Source organism: Nomascus leucogenys, chromosome 19 (genome assembly GCF_006542625.1).
Source record: "Nomascus leucogenys isolate Asia chromosome 19, Asia_NLE_v1, whole genome shotgun sequence".
In the NCBI taxonomy this organism is placed as follows: domain Eukaryota; kingdom Metazoa; phylum Chordata; class Mammalia; order Primates; family Hylobatidae; genus Nomascus; species Nomascus leucogenys.
In genome coordinates this window covers 19,428,895-19,444,419 of record NC_044399.1, presented here as the reverse complement: position 1 = coordinate 19,444,419, position 15,525 = coordinate 19,428,895, and the positions used below count along the sequence as shown (strand labels likewise).

At 37.4% G+C, this 15,525-nt stretch overlaps 1 protein-coding gene across 2 annotated transcripts; it reads left to right on the top strand.

Annotated features, from left to right (window-relative positions):
• Positions 1–7,488: 7,488 nt before the first annotated feature.
• On the top strand, positions 7,489–13,581 carry TTC32 (tetratricopeptide repeat domain 32). 2 transcript variants are annotated; one of them, XM_003275971.3, is made up of 3 exons: positions 7,489–8,533; positions 12,176–12,342; positions 13,084–13,581. In XM_003275971.3, the coding sequence occupies exons 1-3, from the start codon at positions 8,385–8,387 to the stop codon at positions 13,221–13,223; spliced, it is 456 nt and encodes a 151-aa protein (XP_003276019.1). In that variant the 5' UTR covers positions 7,489–8,384; the 3' UTR covers positions 13,224–13,581. The 2 variants fall into 2 exon arrangements, 1 of the variants encoding a protein (XP_003276019.1); XR_004027040.1 differs by lacking the exon at positions 7,489–8,533 and adding an exon at positions 8,565–8,764 and having other exon boundaries at positions 13,084–13,457.
• Positions 13,582–15,525: the final 1,944 nt, after the last annotated feature.

The window sequence follows — 15,525 nt, the reverse complement described above, 5'->3', positions numbered from 1 at the left end:
CTTGTTTTTATTCCACGTTTTCTTTATCTATAACTTACGGAGAACATGGTGTTTGCTTTGTCTTCATTTAAGTATTCTGATGGGGGTTGGTTAGGAGGGTATTGGGCTCCAGAGTGGAGAAGGGGAAAAGGGAGCAGGAGGTACAATAGATATACAATACCACTTTTGCTACCAAACAAGGGGGAAAAAACCCCAACAACCTTCCAGAGGCACTAGGCAAATGTCAGATATTGGAGGTTGCTGTGAACTACTCCTTAATGGTCATGCTGAGTTCTCATTTAGGAATGAAGGAAATTATGTCCTACTAGACCTATAAGAGAAAATAAAGAATACCAAATGTGATAATGTTGTAGCTCCAAGATTTTCTACTCAGTTTCAAAATGAAAATAGGAATATTATATTGCCTCTACTGTCTATTTTAAAGATCATTTTCTCAATTCATTTTTTTCTCTAAGAAACTAATATTTACTGCTTTTTTGAATATAAAAAGCAGGCCAGGCGCAGTGGCTCACGACTATAATCCAAGCACTTTGGGAGGCTGAGGCGGGCGGATCACGAGGTCAGGAGATTGAGACCATCCTGGCTAACACAGTGAAACCCCGTCTCTACTAAAAATACAAAAAATTAGCCGGGCGTGGTGGTGGACGCCTGTAGTCCCAGCTACTTGGGAGGCTGAGACAGGAGAATGGCGTGAACCCAGGAGGCAGAGCTTGCAGTGAGCCAAGATAGCGCCACTTCACTCCAGCCTGGGTGACAGAGCGAGACTCTGTCTCGAAAAAAAAAAAAAATATATATATATATATATATATATATATAGCAAAAATGTTCATGGCAGAAATTTTCAAAAACACATAACAGTATAGATGAGAAAGTAAAATTAGTTGATCTTTATAAATAAAATTATATTTTAGTTGAATTTAAGAGATGAAAAAAAACTGAAGGGACACTGAAGAAATTTGTATAATTGGTTTCTTCGTACCAAAATCAGTATTTGTTCTCAAGAGATTTCTTTAAAATTAAAAGAAAGTAGACATTAAAAGGCTTTGGGAGGCCAAGGTGAGCGGATCACAAGGTCGGGAGTTCGAGACCAGCCTGGCCAATATGGTGAAACCCTGTCTGTACTAAAAATACTAAAATTAGCCAGGCATGGTGGTGGGTGCCTGCAGTCCCAGCTACCTGGGAGGGTGAGGCAGGAGAATCGCTTAAACCTGGGAGGCAGAGGTTGCAGTGAGCCAAGACTGTGCCACTGCACTCCAGCCTGGGCGACAAAGCGAGACTCTGTCTAAACAAACAAACAAACAAAAAATTATTTAGCTAATTTATTCTTTGGCAGAGTTTAAATTTCTAGGTAGTAAAATTGAGAGAGATTTAGAAAAAAATGAGATGCTTCTACACACTACAATGGCTAAAATTGACAAGAGAAATGGTGAGGGTATAGAACAGCTGAAACTCTCATACATTGCTGATGGAAATGCAAAACAATACACTCACTTGGGAAAAGTTTGGAAGTTTCTTCTAAATTTAAATATACACTTAACATAGAACCCAGAAATCTCACTCTTAGGAATTTACCCAGAAGAAATCAAAACACATTTACAAGAATACTTGAATGCAAATGTACATAAGTTTTATTTATAGTAGACAGAAACTAGAAAGAAACCAAATATCCATTAATATAATATGTGAATGTATAAACAAATTGTGGACTATCCACACAATGAAATACTACTCAGCAATAAAAAGGAATGAACTGACACAAGTAACAACATAGATGAATCTTAAAAGCACTGTGCTATGTGCAAGAAGCCAGATATAGAAGACAGCATACTGTATGATGTTATTTATATGAAATTCCAGAAAAGACAAAATCACAGAAAGTAGTGCCTGAGATCAGGGAGAAGGGTAGGTGATTGACTTCAGAGGTGTACAAAGGAGCATTGTGGGATGATAGAAATATTCCATATCTTGGTTTTGGTGATGATTACATGACTCCACATTTGTTAAAACTCATCAAATTGCCCATTTAACATTGGTAGTTTTATTTTTTTAATAAGAGATTTCTATTTTAGTTGAATTTAACAGAAGAAAAAGAAACTGAGGTGAGACTGAATAAATTGCTGTATTATGTCTTTATACTGACAGCTATCAGCTCCTAAGAGATTTCTCTAAAGTTAAAAGAAATTAATGTAAATTATACCTCCAGCTGATTGAAGTCCACCCTTTCCACACTGATGTGCAATTATATGGGGAAAAAAATCAAGTCCATATATGTAGGTAACAATTTCTGGTTTCTTTTTCTATTCCATTGATCTGTTTGTCTTTCTTTGGCCCAAAGCAGAATGTCTCAGTTATTATAGTTTTTAAAATAGGTCCTGCTATCTGGTACAAGTCCTACTTTGTTTTTCTTCTTTAAAAATGTTTTGTCACTCTCAGTCCTTTGCACTTCTTTTCTACATATACAACCATATAACCATGTTTAATGACTGCCTTTTTAAAAAAAAAATACTTCTCAATCATCATACATTTTATTTCTTTTTATCATCTTATTGCACTGGCTAGGATACCCAATACAATACTGAATAATTAAAGTGATGATACTGGGCATCCTTGTCTTATTCTTAATCTCAAAGGAAATTTTTCAATATTTTAAGAAATCATTGCTTATTATATTTTCTGTAGACATTTTGTCGGTAGGTTTTAATAAGTATGTCTACTTGTCCTAGTTTGCTAAGGAGTTGAATTTTATTAACTGCAGTTTCTACATCTGTTGAGATTTTTCTTCAATTTGTTGATGTGGTGAGTTAAGTACTACAAGCAAGAATACTTGATAATGCTAAAAACTGCTATTCGCAGTGACAATGTAACATGTAAGAGTATCTGTAGACATAGATATAACACCTAATATCTATGCTCATAGCAACCACCTTTATAAAGCAGAAACTGCAGTGGATGCAACAAAATCAGTTAATAGAAATACAGTAATAATGACTTCAATGCAATGTTGTTGCAACGATCTCTTACAGAAAACACACTTGCCACTTGATTTTTCCCTGTTTTTTATGTGATGAAATAGACATAGCATAAAATTTACTAACTTAATCATTTTTAAATTTTTTTAATTTAATTTTTTACAAGACGTGGTCTAGCTCTGTCACCCAGGCTGGAGTGCAGTGGCACAATCATAGCTCACTGCAGCCTCAAACTCCTGAGCACAGTAATCCTCCCACCTTAGCTTCCCAAAGTGCTGGGATTACAGGCATGAGATCCTGCACCTTGCCTATCTTAATCATTTTTAAGTGTACAGTTAAAGTGGCATTAACTATATCTATTAAGTACATTCATATTGTTCATATTCCAACACCACCACCACCATCCATCCATCCATCTCCAGAATTCTTTATCTTGCAAAACTGAAACTGTATGCTCATTGAACAGTAACTCCCTATCCCCCTTAAAGCTGTCCCTGGCAACCACATTCTACTTTCTGTCTCTGTGAATTTGACTACTCTGGGTACCTCATAAAAATGGAATCATTCAGTCTTTTTGTGGCTGGCTAAATTCACTTCATGTAATGTCCTCAAGGTTCATCCATGTTGTAGGACGTGGCAGAATTTGTTCTTTTTAAGACTGAATAATATTCCATTGTATGAGTATACCATATTTCGCTTATCCACTCATCTGTTGATAGACACTTGGATTGCTTCCACCTTTTACCTAGTGCAAACAATACTGCTATGAACCTGGATGTGTAAGTATCTCTTTAAGACCATGCTGTCAGATATTTTGGGTATATACTTAGAAGTGGAATTGCTGAATCAAATGGTTATTCTTAGTATTTGAAGAAGTGTTACACCATGTGGTTGCACCATTTTACATTCTCACCAATAGTGCACAAAGATTCCAGTTTCTTCACATCCTCACCAACACTTATTTCTTCTTAATAGTTTCCATCCTACTGGAGTGGTAAGAAGTGGTATTTGATTTTAGTTTCGATTTGCATTTCCCTAATTATTAGTTATGCTGAGCATTTTTTCATGTTCTTATTGGCCATATGTGTATCTTCTTTAGAGAAAAGTCTATTCAAATCCTTTGCCCATTTCTGCATTGGATTGTTTTGCTTTATTGTTGTTTTTGGAAGTTCTTTATATATTCTGGGTATTAATCCCTTATCAGATATACGACTTGTAAATATTTTGTTTTTTACTCTGATAGCGTCTTTTCATGCACAAAGGTTTTTAAATTCGCATCAAGCCAAATTTGTAGTTTTTTCTTTTGTTGCCTGTGCCATTGATGTCGTATTCACAAAATCATTGCCAAATTCAGTGTTGTTAAGCTTTTGCCATATGTTTTTTCCTAAGAGTTTGTAATTTTAGTTCTTACATTTAGGTCATGATCTATTTCGATTTAATTTTTGTATATGGTGTAAGAGTCCAACTTCATTCTTTTGCAGTGGATGTCCAATTTTCCTAGCACCATTTGTTTAAAAAACTGTCTTTATGCCAATAACACACTTGTTTTGGGTAATGTAGCTTTGCAGTAAGTTTTGAAATCAGGAAGTGAGTCCTTATACTTTGTTCTTTTCCCAAAATTGTTTTGGCTATTTGAGAGCCCTTGTAATTCCATATGAATTTGAGGATGGAGTTTTCTATTCCTGCAGAAACATCACTGGGATTTTGATAAGGATTCCATTGAATCTGCAGATTGATTTATATAATATTAACGTCTAAACAATATTGTCTTCTAATCCATGAACATGAGATGTCTTTTCACTTATTTATGTCTTAATTTCTTTTAGCAATGTTTTATAGTTTTAATTGTACACACCTTTTACTTTCTTGGTTAATTCCTAAATATTTTTTTCTTTTTGATGTTACTGTAGACAGAATTGTTTTTTCTTTTTTCTTTTTTTTGAGACAGAGTCTTGCTCTGTTGCCCAGGCTGGAGTGCAGTGGTGCAATGCACAATCTTGGCTCCCTGCAACCTCCACTTCCCAGGTTCAAGTGAGTCTCCTGCCTCACCCCCTGTGTAACTGGGATTACAGGTGCCTGCCACCACACCTGGCTAAATTTTGTATTTTTTGTAGATATGGGGTTTTGCCATGTTGGCCAGGCTGGTCTCGAACTCTGACCTCAAGTGATCCACCCACCATGGCCTCCCAAAGTGTTGGGATTACAGGTGTGAGCCACCGTGCCTGGCTGGAATTGTTTTCTTAATTTCATTTTTGGATAGCTTCATTGTTAGTGAATAAAAATGCAACTGATTTTTGCATGTTGATTTCATATCCTCCTACCTTGCTGAATTCATTAGTTATAACCATTTTTTAAATGGAATCTTAAGAAGGACTGGTGTTGGTTCTTCCTTAAACGTTTAGTAGAATTCATCAGTGAAGCCATCAGGTCCACGGCTTTTGTCAAGAGGTTATTTTTAGATTACTGATTGAATCTCCTTACAAGTTACAGGTTGATAGTTTGTCTGTGTCCTCACCCAAATCTCATCTTGAATTGTAGCTCCCATAATTCCCACATGTTGTGGGAGGGAGCCGGTGGGAGATAAAACTGAATCATGGGGGCAGTTTCCCCCATGCTGTTCTCATGGTAGTGACTAAGTCTCACAAAATCTCATGGTTTTATAAATGGTTCACTGTTCTCTCATCCTCTCTTGCCTGCCGCCATGTAAGACGTGCCGTTTGCCTTCTGCCATGATTGTAAGGCCTCCCCATCCACGTGGAACTGAGTCCATTAAACCTCTTTTTTCTTAAAAAAAAAAAAAAAAAAAAAATTACCCAGTCTCAAGTACGTCCTTATTAGCAGCTTGAGAACAGACTAATACACAGGTCTATTCATATTTTCTATTTCTTCATGATACAATCTTCGTAGGTTTTTTGTTTCTAGGCATTTGTTCATTTCATCTAGTTTCTCCCATTTTTCAGCATACAATTGTTCACAGTACTCTCTTATAATCCTCTTTATTTCTGTAGAATTGATGGTAATGTTCCCATTTTCATTTCTGATTTTAGTAATCTGAGTCTTCCTTTTTCTTAGTCAATTTAGCTCAAGTTTTATTAATTTTTGTTAATCTTTTTAAGAACCAACTTTTGGTTTTGTTGATTCCATTTTTCTGTTTTATCTGTGTTTTGATCTTTTATTATTTTCTTCCTCTGCTAGCTTTGTGTTTGCCATTTGTTCTTGATTTTTAGTGTTAATGTTTTACTTTTTTATAAATCTGTTAATATTCCAACTGTTTTTTAATGTAATTTCTTTCCTTTGTAATCCTGTTTTAAAAACACTTGAAAACATTGAAACGACAGAGGCTTCACCACACTTGTAAAGGTGCCATAGCACAAAAAAGGTTAAGAATCTTACTTCTATTTAGAACCTCCCTTCCCAAATCCCCAATTTCCATTACATATCCTGCTATTTTCCTCTTAGATCACTGGTTTTTAGACACATAAATATTCCTGTTATTCCTTGAACAGAACAAAGCAAAACTTCTAGTCAGGTGCGGTGGCTCATGCCTGTAGTCCTAGCACTTTGGGAGGCTGAGGTGGGCAGATGTCTTGAACCCAGGAGTTGGAGATTAGCCTGGACAACATGCGGAAACCCATCTCTACAAAAAATACAAAAAGTAGCTCACTGCCAACCACTTCCACCCAGAAGGGATTCTCGTGCCTCAGCCTCCTGAGTAGCTGTGATTACAGGCACCCACCACCACGCCCAGCTAATTTTTTGCATTTTTAGTAGAGACGGGGTTTTGCCATGTTGGCCAGGCTGTTATTGAACTTCTGACCTCAGGTGATCCGCCCGTCTCGGCCTCCCAAAGTGCTGGGATTACAGGCATGAGCCACAGTGCCTGGCCATCTCCACTTTTTCTTATCCCCCAAAAGGCTTAACATCCCTGGCTTTATGTAGAATAGTGTACACTGCCACATCAGTGTTTGAGTCATTCCCCAGAGGAGAGGGGAACGCCCCTCCATTTTTTTTGTGCAACATCTTGTCTTCCCTTTGCTGTTGCTTCCCCACACACACTTGGTTTTGTTCTATCCTGTACTTCAGATTTCTGTCTTTTGTTTTGTTTTTTCATATTGAAAAGATGACATTGCCCTAGGAGGCAAAAACAAATGGGAACTGAAAAAAAAAAAAAAAAAGCTTTTTATCTTATTTATCTTTTAATTCACCTGGAATGAATATTACGTCAATTGGGAGCTTAAATGCTTAAATGTATTTTACCCCAAATGGTTAACTAATCCTCCCAATAGCACTCATTTGAATAATCTGTCCTTTCCCCATATATGTTACATGTCTTTTACAAAATACAGTCTATTTGGGGTATGTTTCTGGGCTTTTGTTCTATTGCACTGTCCATTTGCTTACACCAGAAATGCCAGTTTATTTTTTTGTAGTCTTGCAATCTTTTAATTTCCACTAGTGCTTTTTAATTTAACATTAATCCACTGTATTTGTATTTTTTCAGTGGTGGTAAATGGAAAAAATTAAAAATCTAATGAAAGCCAAAAGCACACAATTTATGTCCTGTTAAGACTTCTGCATGCAAGTATCATGCTCCAAATATATTTTTCATCTTTATTTTTTATGACGGAAAGGGCTCAAGTACTTTGGGAAGCAAAACAGAATTGAGGGACGCCGAGAAGATACATAGCAGGCATGTAGGGTAGCGTGGCTGGCAACTGTTCTTACATAATTTTAATTTGAATTATACGTAATGTAGGTAATAAATTACTATTTGGATTTCCCTTTGGCATAAACAGCCAGGGAATATAACTAACATCAAAGATCCCAGGCTCTCGACACAACAATCGTAACACAATTCTAGAGGGTCAAAAAAGGTAGAGAAGTTTGGACCGTGGAACAGACCTGGTGGAATGTCGACACAAAGCGTTTCAGGGTAGACAAAGCCTACTCAGAACACCCTAAACGCGGAGTTTTGCTAAGTTGGGACGCTGAAAGGCAAGGGAGTGACAGGAAGTCTGCAGGCTAATTCGCCATTAAGAAACAGAACCGTGGCTTCTTCCACCTCCAGCGTCATCGGCCCCCAATCCGCTGTAACAAACGGATAGTGTCTCGCAGCATCAGACAACGGACTTGGAAATCAGTTTGCGACCACGCATCTGCGCCTCTTCTACGAAACGACGAAGGGGAGTCCAACAGTAGTAACGACAGAAACATAGTTCACGGGGGCCACTGCAAACGCCCCGCCAGCGGTGGAGCCGTTATCTCGCGAGACGACGGATCCCCATAAGGCACAAACCCAGCGCCAAGGTTGGCTGTCAAGGTAGATTCCAGGGTGCGGAAGTGGCTTTGTGGTGCCACCTCTAACCGCTCGGAGGTCAACCCCCATTCTACACCGAAAACTAGGCCTTGGCTGCTATGGAAGGACAGCGGCAAGAAAGCCACGCAACCCTAACACTCGCCCAGGCTCATTTCAACAAGGGAGAGTACGCTGAGGCCGAGGCGCTGTACTCCGCTTACATTCGCCAGTGCGCCTGCGCGGCCTCCAGCAACGAGAGTTCCGGGAGGTAACTATCGCGAGACCTGGGGCCGCGGCGACCTCGGGTGGAGGCGACGTTGGGGTTGTCTGGGCTCTTATCTTCGCTTCTGGAGCTCACGGGCGGTGCTTGTTATAACACAGCACTAGGACTGAGCGGGCGGACGTTCGTCTTTCTAGAAAGGCCTAGGCGAGGCCTAGGACGAGGGCGGCGGAGAACGCGGGGAGGAAGCCCACCCGCGAGGAGCCAGCTGCCGTGACGGTGTGGGGAGCTTCCGGGAACCAAGCCCTCTGCGCGATCTTCGGGCGCGGGCCGCCGCCACTCGCCCCGCCGTCTCTCCTTCCACGTTCCTCATTCCCACCCAGAGACTTAGGACAGATAGGAATTTTCCACTCTTGATTTTAGCTGGCGAGAAATCCGCGACCTGGGAAGGGAAAGGGTCACGGCTGCGTAGGGCCACAGTACCGCGACTCCCATCTCAGTGTCACAGCGCAGGCTCTTGGTGGTGTTTTTCACTTGTGAAAAACGTTTAAATATGTGGAAGAGAGCATAACGAACGTCTAGGTGTTTATCAGTTGGCTTAAGTATTATCAGTTTACCTATTGTATTCATCCATGGATGTTTCAGAAGGAACCACCATGTCATCATCACGTAGTTACTTAATATCAAGTAGTCAGTGTTGGAACCGTTCTGATCGACTAATAAGGTGTTTTGTTCTTTGGTTTGCTTTTCGCAGTTAGTTCAAGTCAGGATACACATCAAGTCTTTTTAAGTCTCCTCTCCACCTTCCCCTCCTTTATTTGTTGAGGAAACCGATTCTTGTGTCCTTTGAATTTCCGTGTTTTGGACTTGCTGACCGAATCTCTTCTGTCATTTAATGTGGTCATCTGTCTCATATTGCTGTGAATTGGTAGTTAAACCTTGAGGTTTGATCCAATTGAATTCAGATTCAATATCATGGCAGGAATACTTTTTAGGTGGGTGTGTATACTTTCACCAGGAAGCACATAATGATTCGCTGGCTTTCTCTTTGTGATGTGAGCGGCTTCACCTCTTACTATCTGCTTGCCCAAAGCATCTTTTCGGCTTGTGCCTGAATGTGTAGCATTTGTTTTTACTCCAAGTCTTGCCTCGATTGGGCTTGTTGATAGTATGGAGCGGACCAGGATGAGAAAAGAACAGAGGGGTTGGTTGAACAGCTTTTTGAACAGTTGTGAGTTGTCTGTTGTGGATTTGAGTTTTCTGGACAGGATGCCAGCTTGTCTTTTGTATGAGGCTTAACTAAACACTAAGGACTTGATTCTTACCCTGTTTGTTACACTTACATGGAATTAAACCAGAAAGATAAAATTGCCTTCTCATTTCAATAACACACAAGAATAATAATAGAAATTTCTGAACAGGCAATAAGATGATACTGTCTACTTTCCTCAGTGCACCTCCCCCATAAAAAAGATAAGTAAACATAGAAAGCGAAACTATTCGTGTTTCAAGCTCTAAGAATAGACTTATCTAGTAGATTTAAAAAAGTATTCATCAGCACCAGGTATACTGATGCTGTCTAGTCTTGTTATTCTTCCTTCGTTGCACATCTCAGCCTAAGAACACAAGTGTCCGTAGCAAATGTAATAGCTGTGCCTTACCAGCACAGGAAAGACAGTTTGTCATAGCGCAGTAGAAGGGAGTTCATCATGCCTGAATTCCAGTCTTGGCACTGCCACATGGCTAATGTCTCAGCCTCAGTTTTTCATCTGTAAAATAAGCTTTTGATAAAATTCTAGAAACTCATGGATTGAAACTGAATTCTGTCATTTCAACTTTTTCCCTTAAATTTATCTTTTGGAGCTTACATTTATTTTTGAAGTATTGGGTCACTGAATTATTTTGAAACAATATTTGCAGCTTTTGAATGCCTTTCATTCTGAATGGTTTGTGACGTTTTCTTTTAATATCTAAAGTATAGCTTTAGTCATAAACCTAATTTCCAAAGTCTCTCTCTCTCTCTCTCTCTCTCTCTCTATATATATATATATATATATTTTTTTTTTTTTTTGCGAAAGTTAGCAAATCCTAAAAATTCACATTTGGGTTAGGTAACTTGAATGAATTCCATTATAATAAATACTATCATTACAAAAATTTTAATATTACAAAAAATTTCAGCTTCAACTGTTAGTCCATTTCTTTAAAGTATGAAACAAAATTTCCACATGAAAAAGATTTTAGAATTTGATTTAATGAGATCTAATTCTAAATCTAACATTTTATGATTCTCTATATTACGAATATATAATTAGTATTAAAAACAATAATTTTGAAACTTCGATCTAATGACTAAAACCTTACTGGCATCCTGAGATTGCTTTTTTCTTCAAACTCTCTACTGGGAGCAGTTCAACTAGTGTCATGTCACATAGGTGAAGGGGAGTGGTACCCTCTTGTAAACTAGGTTTTAATAGGAGTGCTTAGTGGCATCCAGAAGTATCCTTACACCCAGTCTCCATCACAGCTCATAGAATAGACATTTTCTAAAATTGTGACAGTCCTTTCCATCGTTAGCAAACTTGGTTTGAAGGAGGCCCTTGGACTGTGAGTGCCTCTTAGGGTAGCAGTAGTTACAGTCCCTGTCTGAAATCTCAAGGATCAAGATATTAAGTAGCTTTTATTTACACTAACTGCATTCACAGATATTTTCGGAGGACTATACTTTTTACTACGGGGTATCACAAAGAAGTGACAGATGAGTTCTCTGTTTGGTTCTAATTTGAGAATTGCTTTGGGAAAAAGGAAAGGGAAACAGAATCATCCCTGACTCAGAGCAGAGGCACTAATGTTCTCTGTGCAGACTATTTGTCCTGTGCAGAGAAAGGTTCAGGGCAGCCAGGGGCTGTGGCCTGTTGAGCTGGTGGCTGGTCAGAGCTACCTGGGTGTACAGCCCAGGAAAGGCTGCTAATTTAAAGCTCTTTGGGCAACCTCTAGTTCCCTCAGGTGCAGAGCCAGTTCTGCACAAAGGACATCCAAACTGACTGGAGCCCTGAGGGGGTCTAAAGGAGCCCACCCTCCTAGCAGGAAGCCAGCCTGGCACTGGGGAGGATGCCAGCTGAGGCTGGAGGGAGGGCAACTCTGTCCCCAGAGATAACTTCCTGGGGATCATAGCATGTTGAATTTTCACTTAGCGTTAACTTTAGTTTTTTATTGGTGGAAAATGATTTCAAATCTCATTGTTTTAAGATCACTTAAAAATTTGAGAATGAAATTGATTCACATTGTGACATGTCCATAGCAAACTCGGGCTTTGGGCCGGCTTTCCCTCTTTGCTTAGTATTTATCTGTTCTGTCTTCTTTGCCCTGCTGGTGTGTGCTTAGAAAAATGAACAATCATTGTAATGTTATATTCAGCAGAACAAGTTGGCAGTGAACACACTGTAAAGTTAGTATGCTTTTCAGGTTGATATTGTAGTGGTATAACCCTACGAAAGTAGATAACAGGGTTAAACAGAAATTGATTTTAGCTGTTTATTTATTTGTACGTTTCTTCTTCAGCTTGGATTTTCAGTGTTCATGCTGCATGTTAATAGGCTGTGAAGTTTGACAATACCCAAAAGAGAATGAAAGTGGAAATGAGAGGAATTTGATAACATGGTGTTTTTAATGTGAACTTTTTGTTTAAAGCAAATGCAGCCCTGAGGATTTGGCTACTGCATATAACAACAGGGGGCAAATCAAGTACTTCAGGGTTGATTTTTATGAAGCCATGGATGACTACACATCTGCCATAGAAGTCCAACCCAATTTTGAAGTTCCATATTACAACAGAGGGTTGATACTGTATAGGCTGGGTAAGAATTTTTTTTCTTTTTGGATTTTGTCATTGACTGTATTCTGTTATTTCAGAGCTTTCAAATGTTGTAAAACTAACGTGGTAATCAAATTTTAAAGTTCTGTGAAATTTAGGTTTAGAGCTTGGAACAAAGGAAGTGTCCCTGAGTTTATTTTAGGCTTTTGATAGGCGTTATAGATCACAGCAGAGCACTGGGGTGGGAATTGGACCTGGGCGCAGGAGCCGGGGTGACCCCATTACTTTGTGCTTGTGCATTCCCAGCTGTGAAATGAGGGCAATTCAGATGATCACCTGTGAAACTTTTCTGAGTTAAAATCTTTGAAGACACACAAGACAATAGAAAGTGAAGTTTAGATTCTTGGATTAAAGGGACCATAGGTATTGTTTCTCATTTAAAGTGTCAAAAAGAAAATTAGTTCCTGTTTCTTAATTTTACTGCAATTATGTAAAACAGGCGATACAGTTTTGTCAAAATTTTAAGATGATTGATAATATTTACCTGTTAAATCTCAATAAATAAACCCATAGCTAATTTTAGGTGTATTATTCCCTAAGGGCACACAGAATTACTTTGATATACACATCTCTATATTATTAAGATAAAAAAATTCCTTTACTAGAAGTGACTGAAAGCTCATAAATATAAAAGCAAAAGTACGTGTATCAAAGCTTTGCCATGAATAATATATAGAAATACTCAGTTTCTTTTCTGTTTTCCATTTTTTGGGTTCTGGTACAGGATATTTTGATGATGCTTTGGAAGATTTCAAGAAGGTCTTAGACTTAAATCCTGGATTTCAAGATGCTACTTTGAGCTTAAAACAGACTATTCTAGACAAAGAAGAAAAACAAAGAAGAAATGTTGCAAAAAATTATTGATATTTTTAACTTAATGGAAGTATTGATTCATGATCCTTACATCTGCATCTAGTTATCAGTAATTTAAAATAGATATTGAGCTATTTTGATTTATATTTAAGAAATTAATACATTAGCACTGAAAGTTAAATAGTGTGTTTAAGGTAGTTAATTTCAGGTTGAATGGGTTTTTTTAATGAAGTGTAAATAATACCAATTTATAAGTGTATATTATATTAAATATTATAGTAAAAAGGAATGTGTGGTGTTTTCTTCAGCAGAACTATTTTTGTGATTTTTTTATTCTCAACTTTTTATTTTAAAAATGTTACATGTGCAGAAAAGTTGAAAGTATAATAAAATAAACTCAAGTTACATTCATGAGTTGTTAATATTGTGCCACATTTGCTTTTTCTATTTAAATATATAACTTTTTGCTGAACCATTTGAAAATAAGGTGCTGAGGTCACAGTGCTTCGCCCCTAAATATTTCAGCCTACATTTTCTAAGATGAAGACATCCTCCTTTATAACCACAATACCATTATAATACCTAATAAAATGAATAATTCTGTAATGTCAGCCATATCCAGCCCATATTCCAAAGTGTATAGATTTTTATTTGGATCTAGAGCCAATCAGGTTTCATTGCATTTTTTTTTTTTTTTTAATGTTTCTCTCAGTTCTTTTAATCTAGTCCCCTGTCCATTTTCTCCCCCTAGCATTGGCTTTGAGAATAAGGCTATTTTATATAGCTAGGCTAGAAAGACATAACATTTAGGCTTAAAAATAAACATGTCCTACAAGAGAACAATTTGAAGGAGTTCAGCTTGAATTACACTTGGTTTTCTCAAGTAATCATTGATAAGAATAGGTTAAGATTTAAATATTGAACATAGTTTTCTGTCTCTGGATAATGACAATCGTTATCAACATTTACTGAATACTATAAGCCAAGTACTGTTCAAATCTCCATAATAATTTGGTGAGCAGGTATGAATGTATAGAGAGGTGAGGAAATGACAAAAAGCACTTAGTAAATATAAAGTGTAAAAATCTTTTATTTTGGTGCTGCCAACAATTAAGCCCTTACGAGGCTATAAAAAACCGGGAAGAACTTGAAGAGAAAACAAACTAACACCAGCCATATGCCATCTACATTTTTTGTTTTTTATTGTTGTTTGGCTTCCAAGGATTTAGACCTTGTATCTCAGATCTCCCAAACTAGTTTATTACTGCTGTGGAAAAGCAGTAATTTACTGTGGTGGAAATTATCCGAATCAGGAGAAAGGAAAGTGTCTTTGCTTTGTGTTTCCAGAGGAAGGCGCAGGGTGACTTCTGTGGCCTCAGATGCAATCATCATCAGCAACCTTAAAATACTTTTTGTGTGTGTGTATGAGTAATCTCATGAAGCAGAAAAAGTAATTGCCCTGTTTGTATTTCATAAGTAATACCTGGCAAAATACATGGAGAGTTTGGGCTGTAGGTAAGTGAATATTAAGAGGAAATTAAGTTTCACGGCCTAGAAACAAAGTCTCTGTTTCTGGAATTATTCACACTTTCCAAAATGGTTTATCTTACATTTGTTGGCGATTTAAAAAAATTTCTAAAATTGCATTAAAATGTAGAAAAATCTCTCTTAGGAAAACTTTTTTTTAAAAAGCAAGTTCCCTAGACCTTGGGAGGGAAAGCTTTTAAGCCATTCCACCCAGAGAAGCAAATGCTTAATGTTTAATTTTATTTTCTCTTGACTCATACTTTCTTTACTCTTGACTGGGATCAGATGGAATATGAAAAGGAAAAATTGTTTAACGTATTCGTGTGGTTTGTTAGATTTTATTCAAAATTTCTTCATCCTTTGTCAGAAAAAAAAAAAAAGTCACTGAAGTTCAGAATCAGCAGTTGCTGATTGTAGACCCAGGCACTCATTTTCTCTTGTCTTGTTACTGGAAATAAAGAATAATTCATTTACCTTGTTTAGCTTTGAAACTTTAGGCATTATTCAGATTGTAAATTTCTGATTGACCAAATAATACCTTGGATATTTACCTTAAAAGATATTCATTACCGTTCATATTTACCTTAAAAGATATTTACCTTAAAAGATATTCATTACCATTCATATTTCCCACACTTCAGTATTCGTTATTTCCGTTTTCCGCTAGAAAAGTAACTACATTTTCTAATTTTTTCTTTTGTAAAAACGAATTGTGGTTTGTTATAAGGTTTCTCTTTCACAAAGTGAGGTAAGATAGGATAAAATGGATTTAAGTTACTTTTAAGTTTAGAATATTACTCCTAACAGTAGTTGAAAAGTGTGGAGC

Coding starts and splice junctions, on each gene's coding strand:
- TTC32 (XM_003275971.3), top strand. CDS start 8,385: ATGGAAGGACAGCGGCAAGAAAGCCACGCAACCCTAACACTCGCCCAG. Junction 8,534..12,175: donor AGCAACGAGAGTTCCGGGAG/GTAACTATCGCG, acceptor TTTTGTTTAAAG/CAAATGCAGCCCTGAGGATT. Junction 12,343..13,083: donor GTTGATACTGTATAGGCTGG/GTAAGAATTTTT, acceptor GTTCTGGTACAG/GATATTTTGATGATGCTTTG.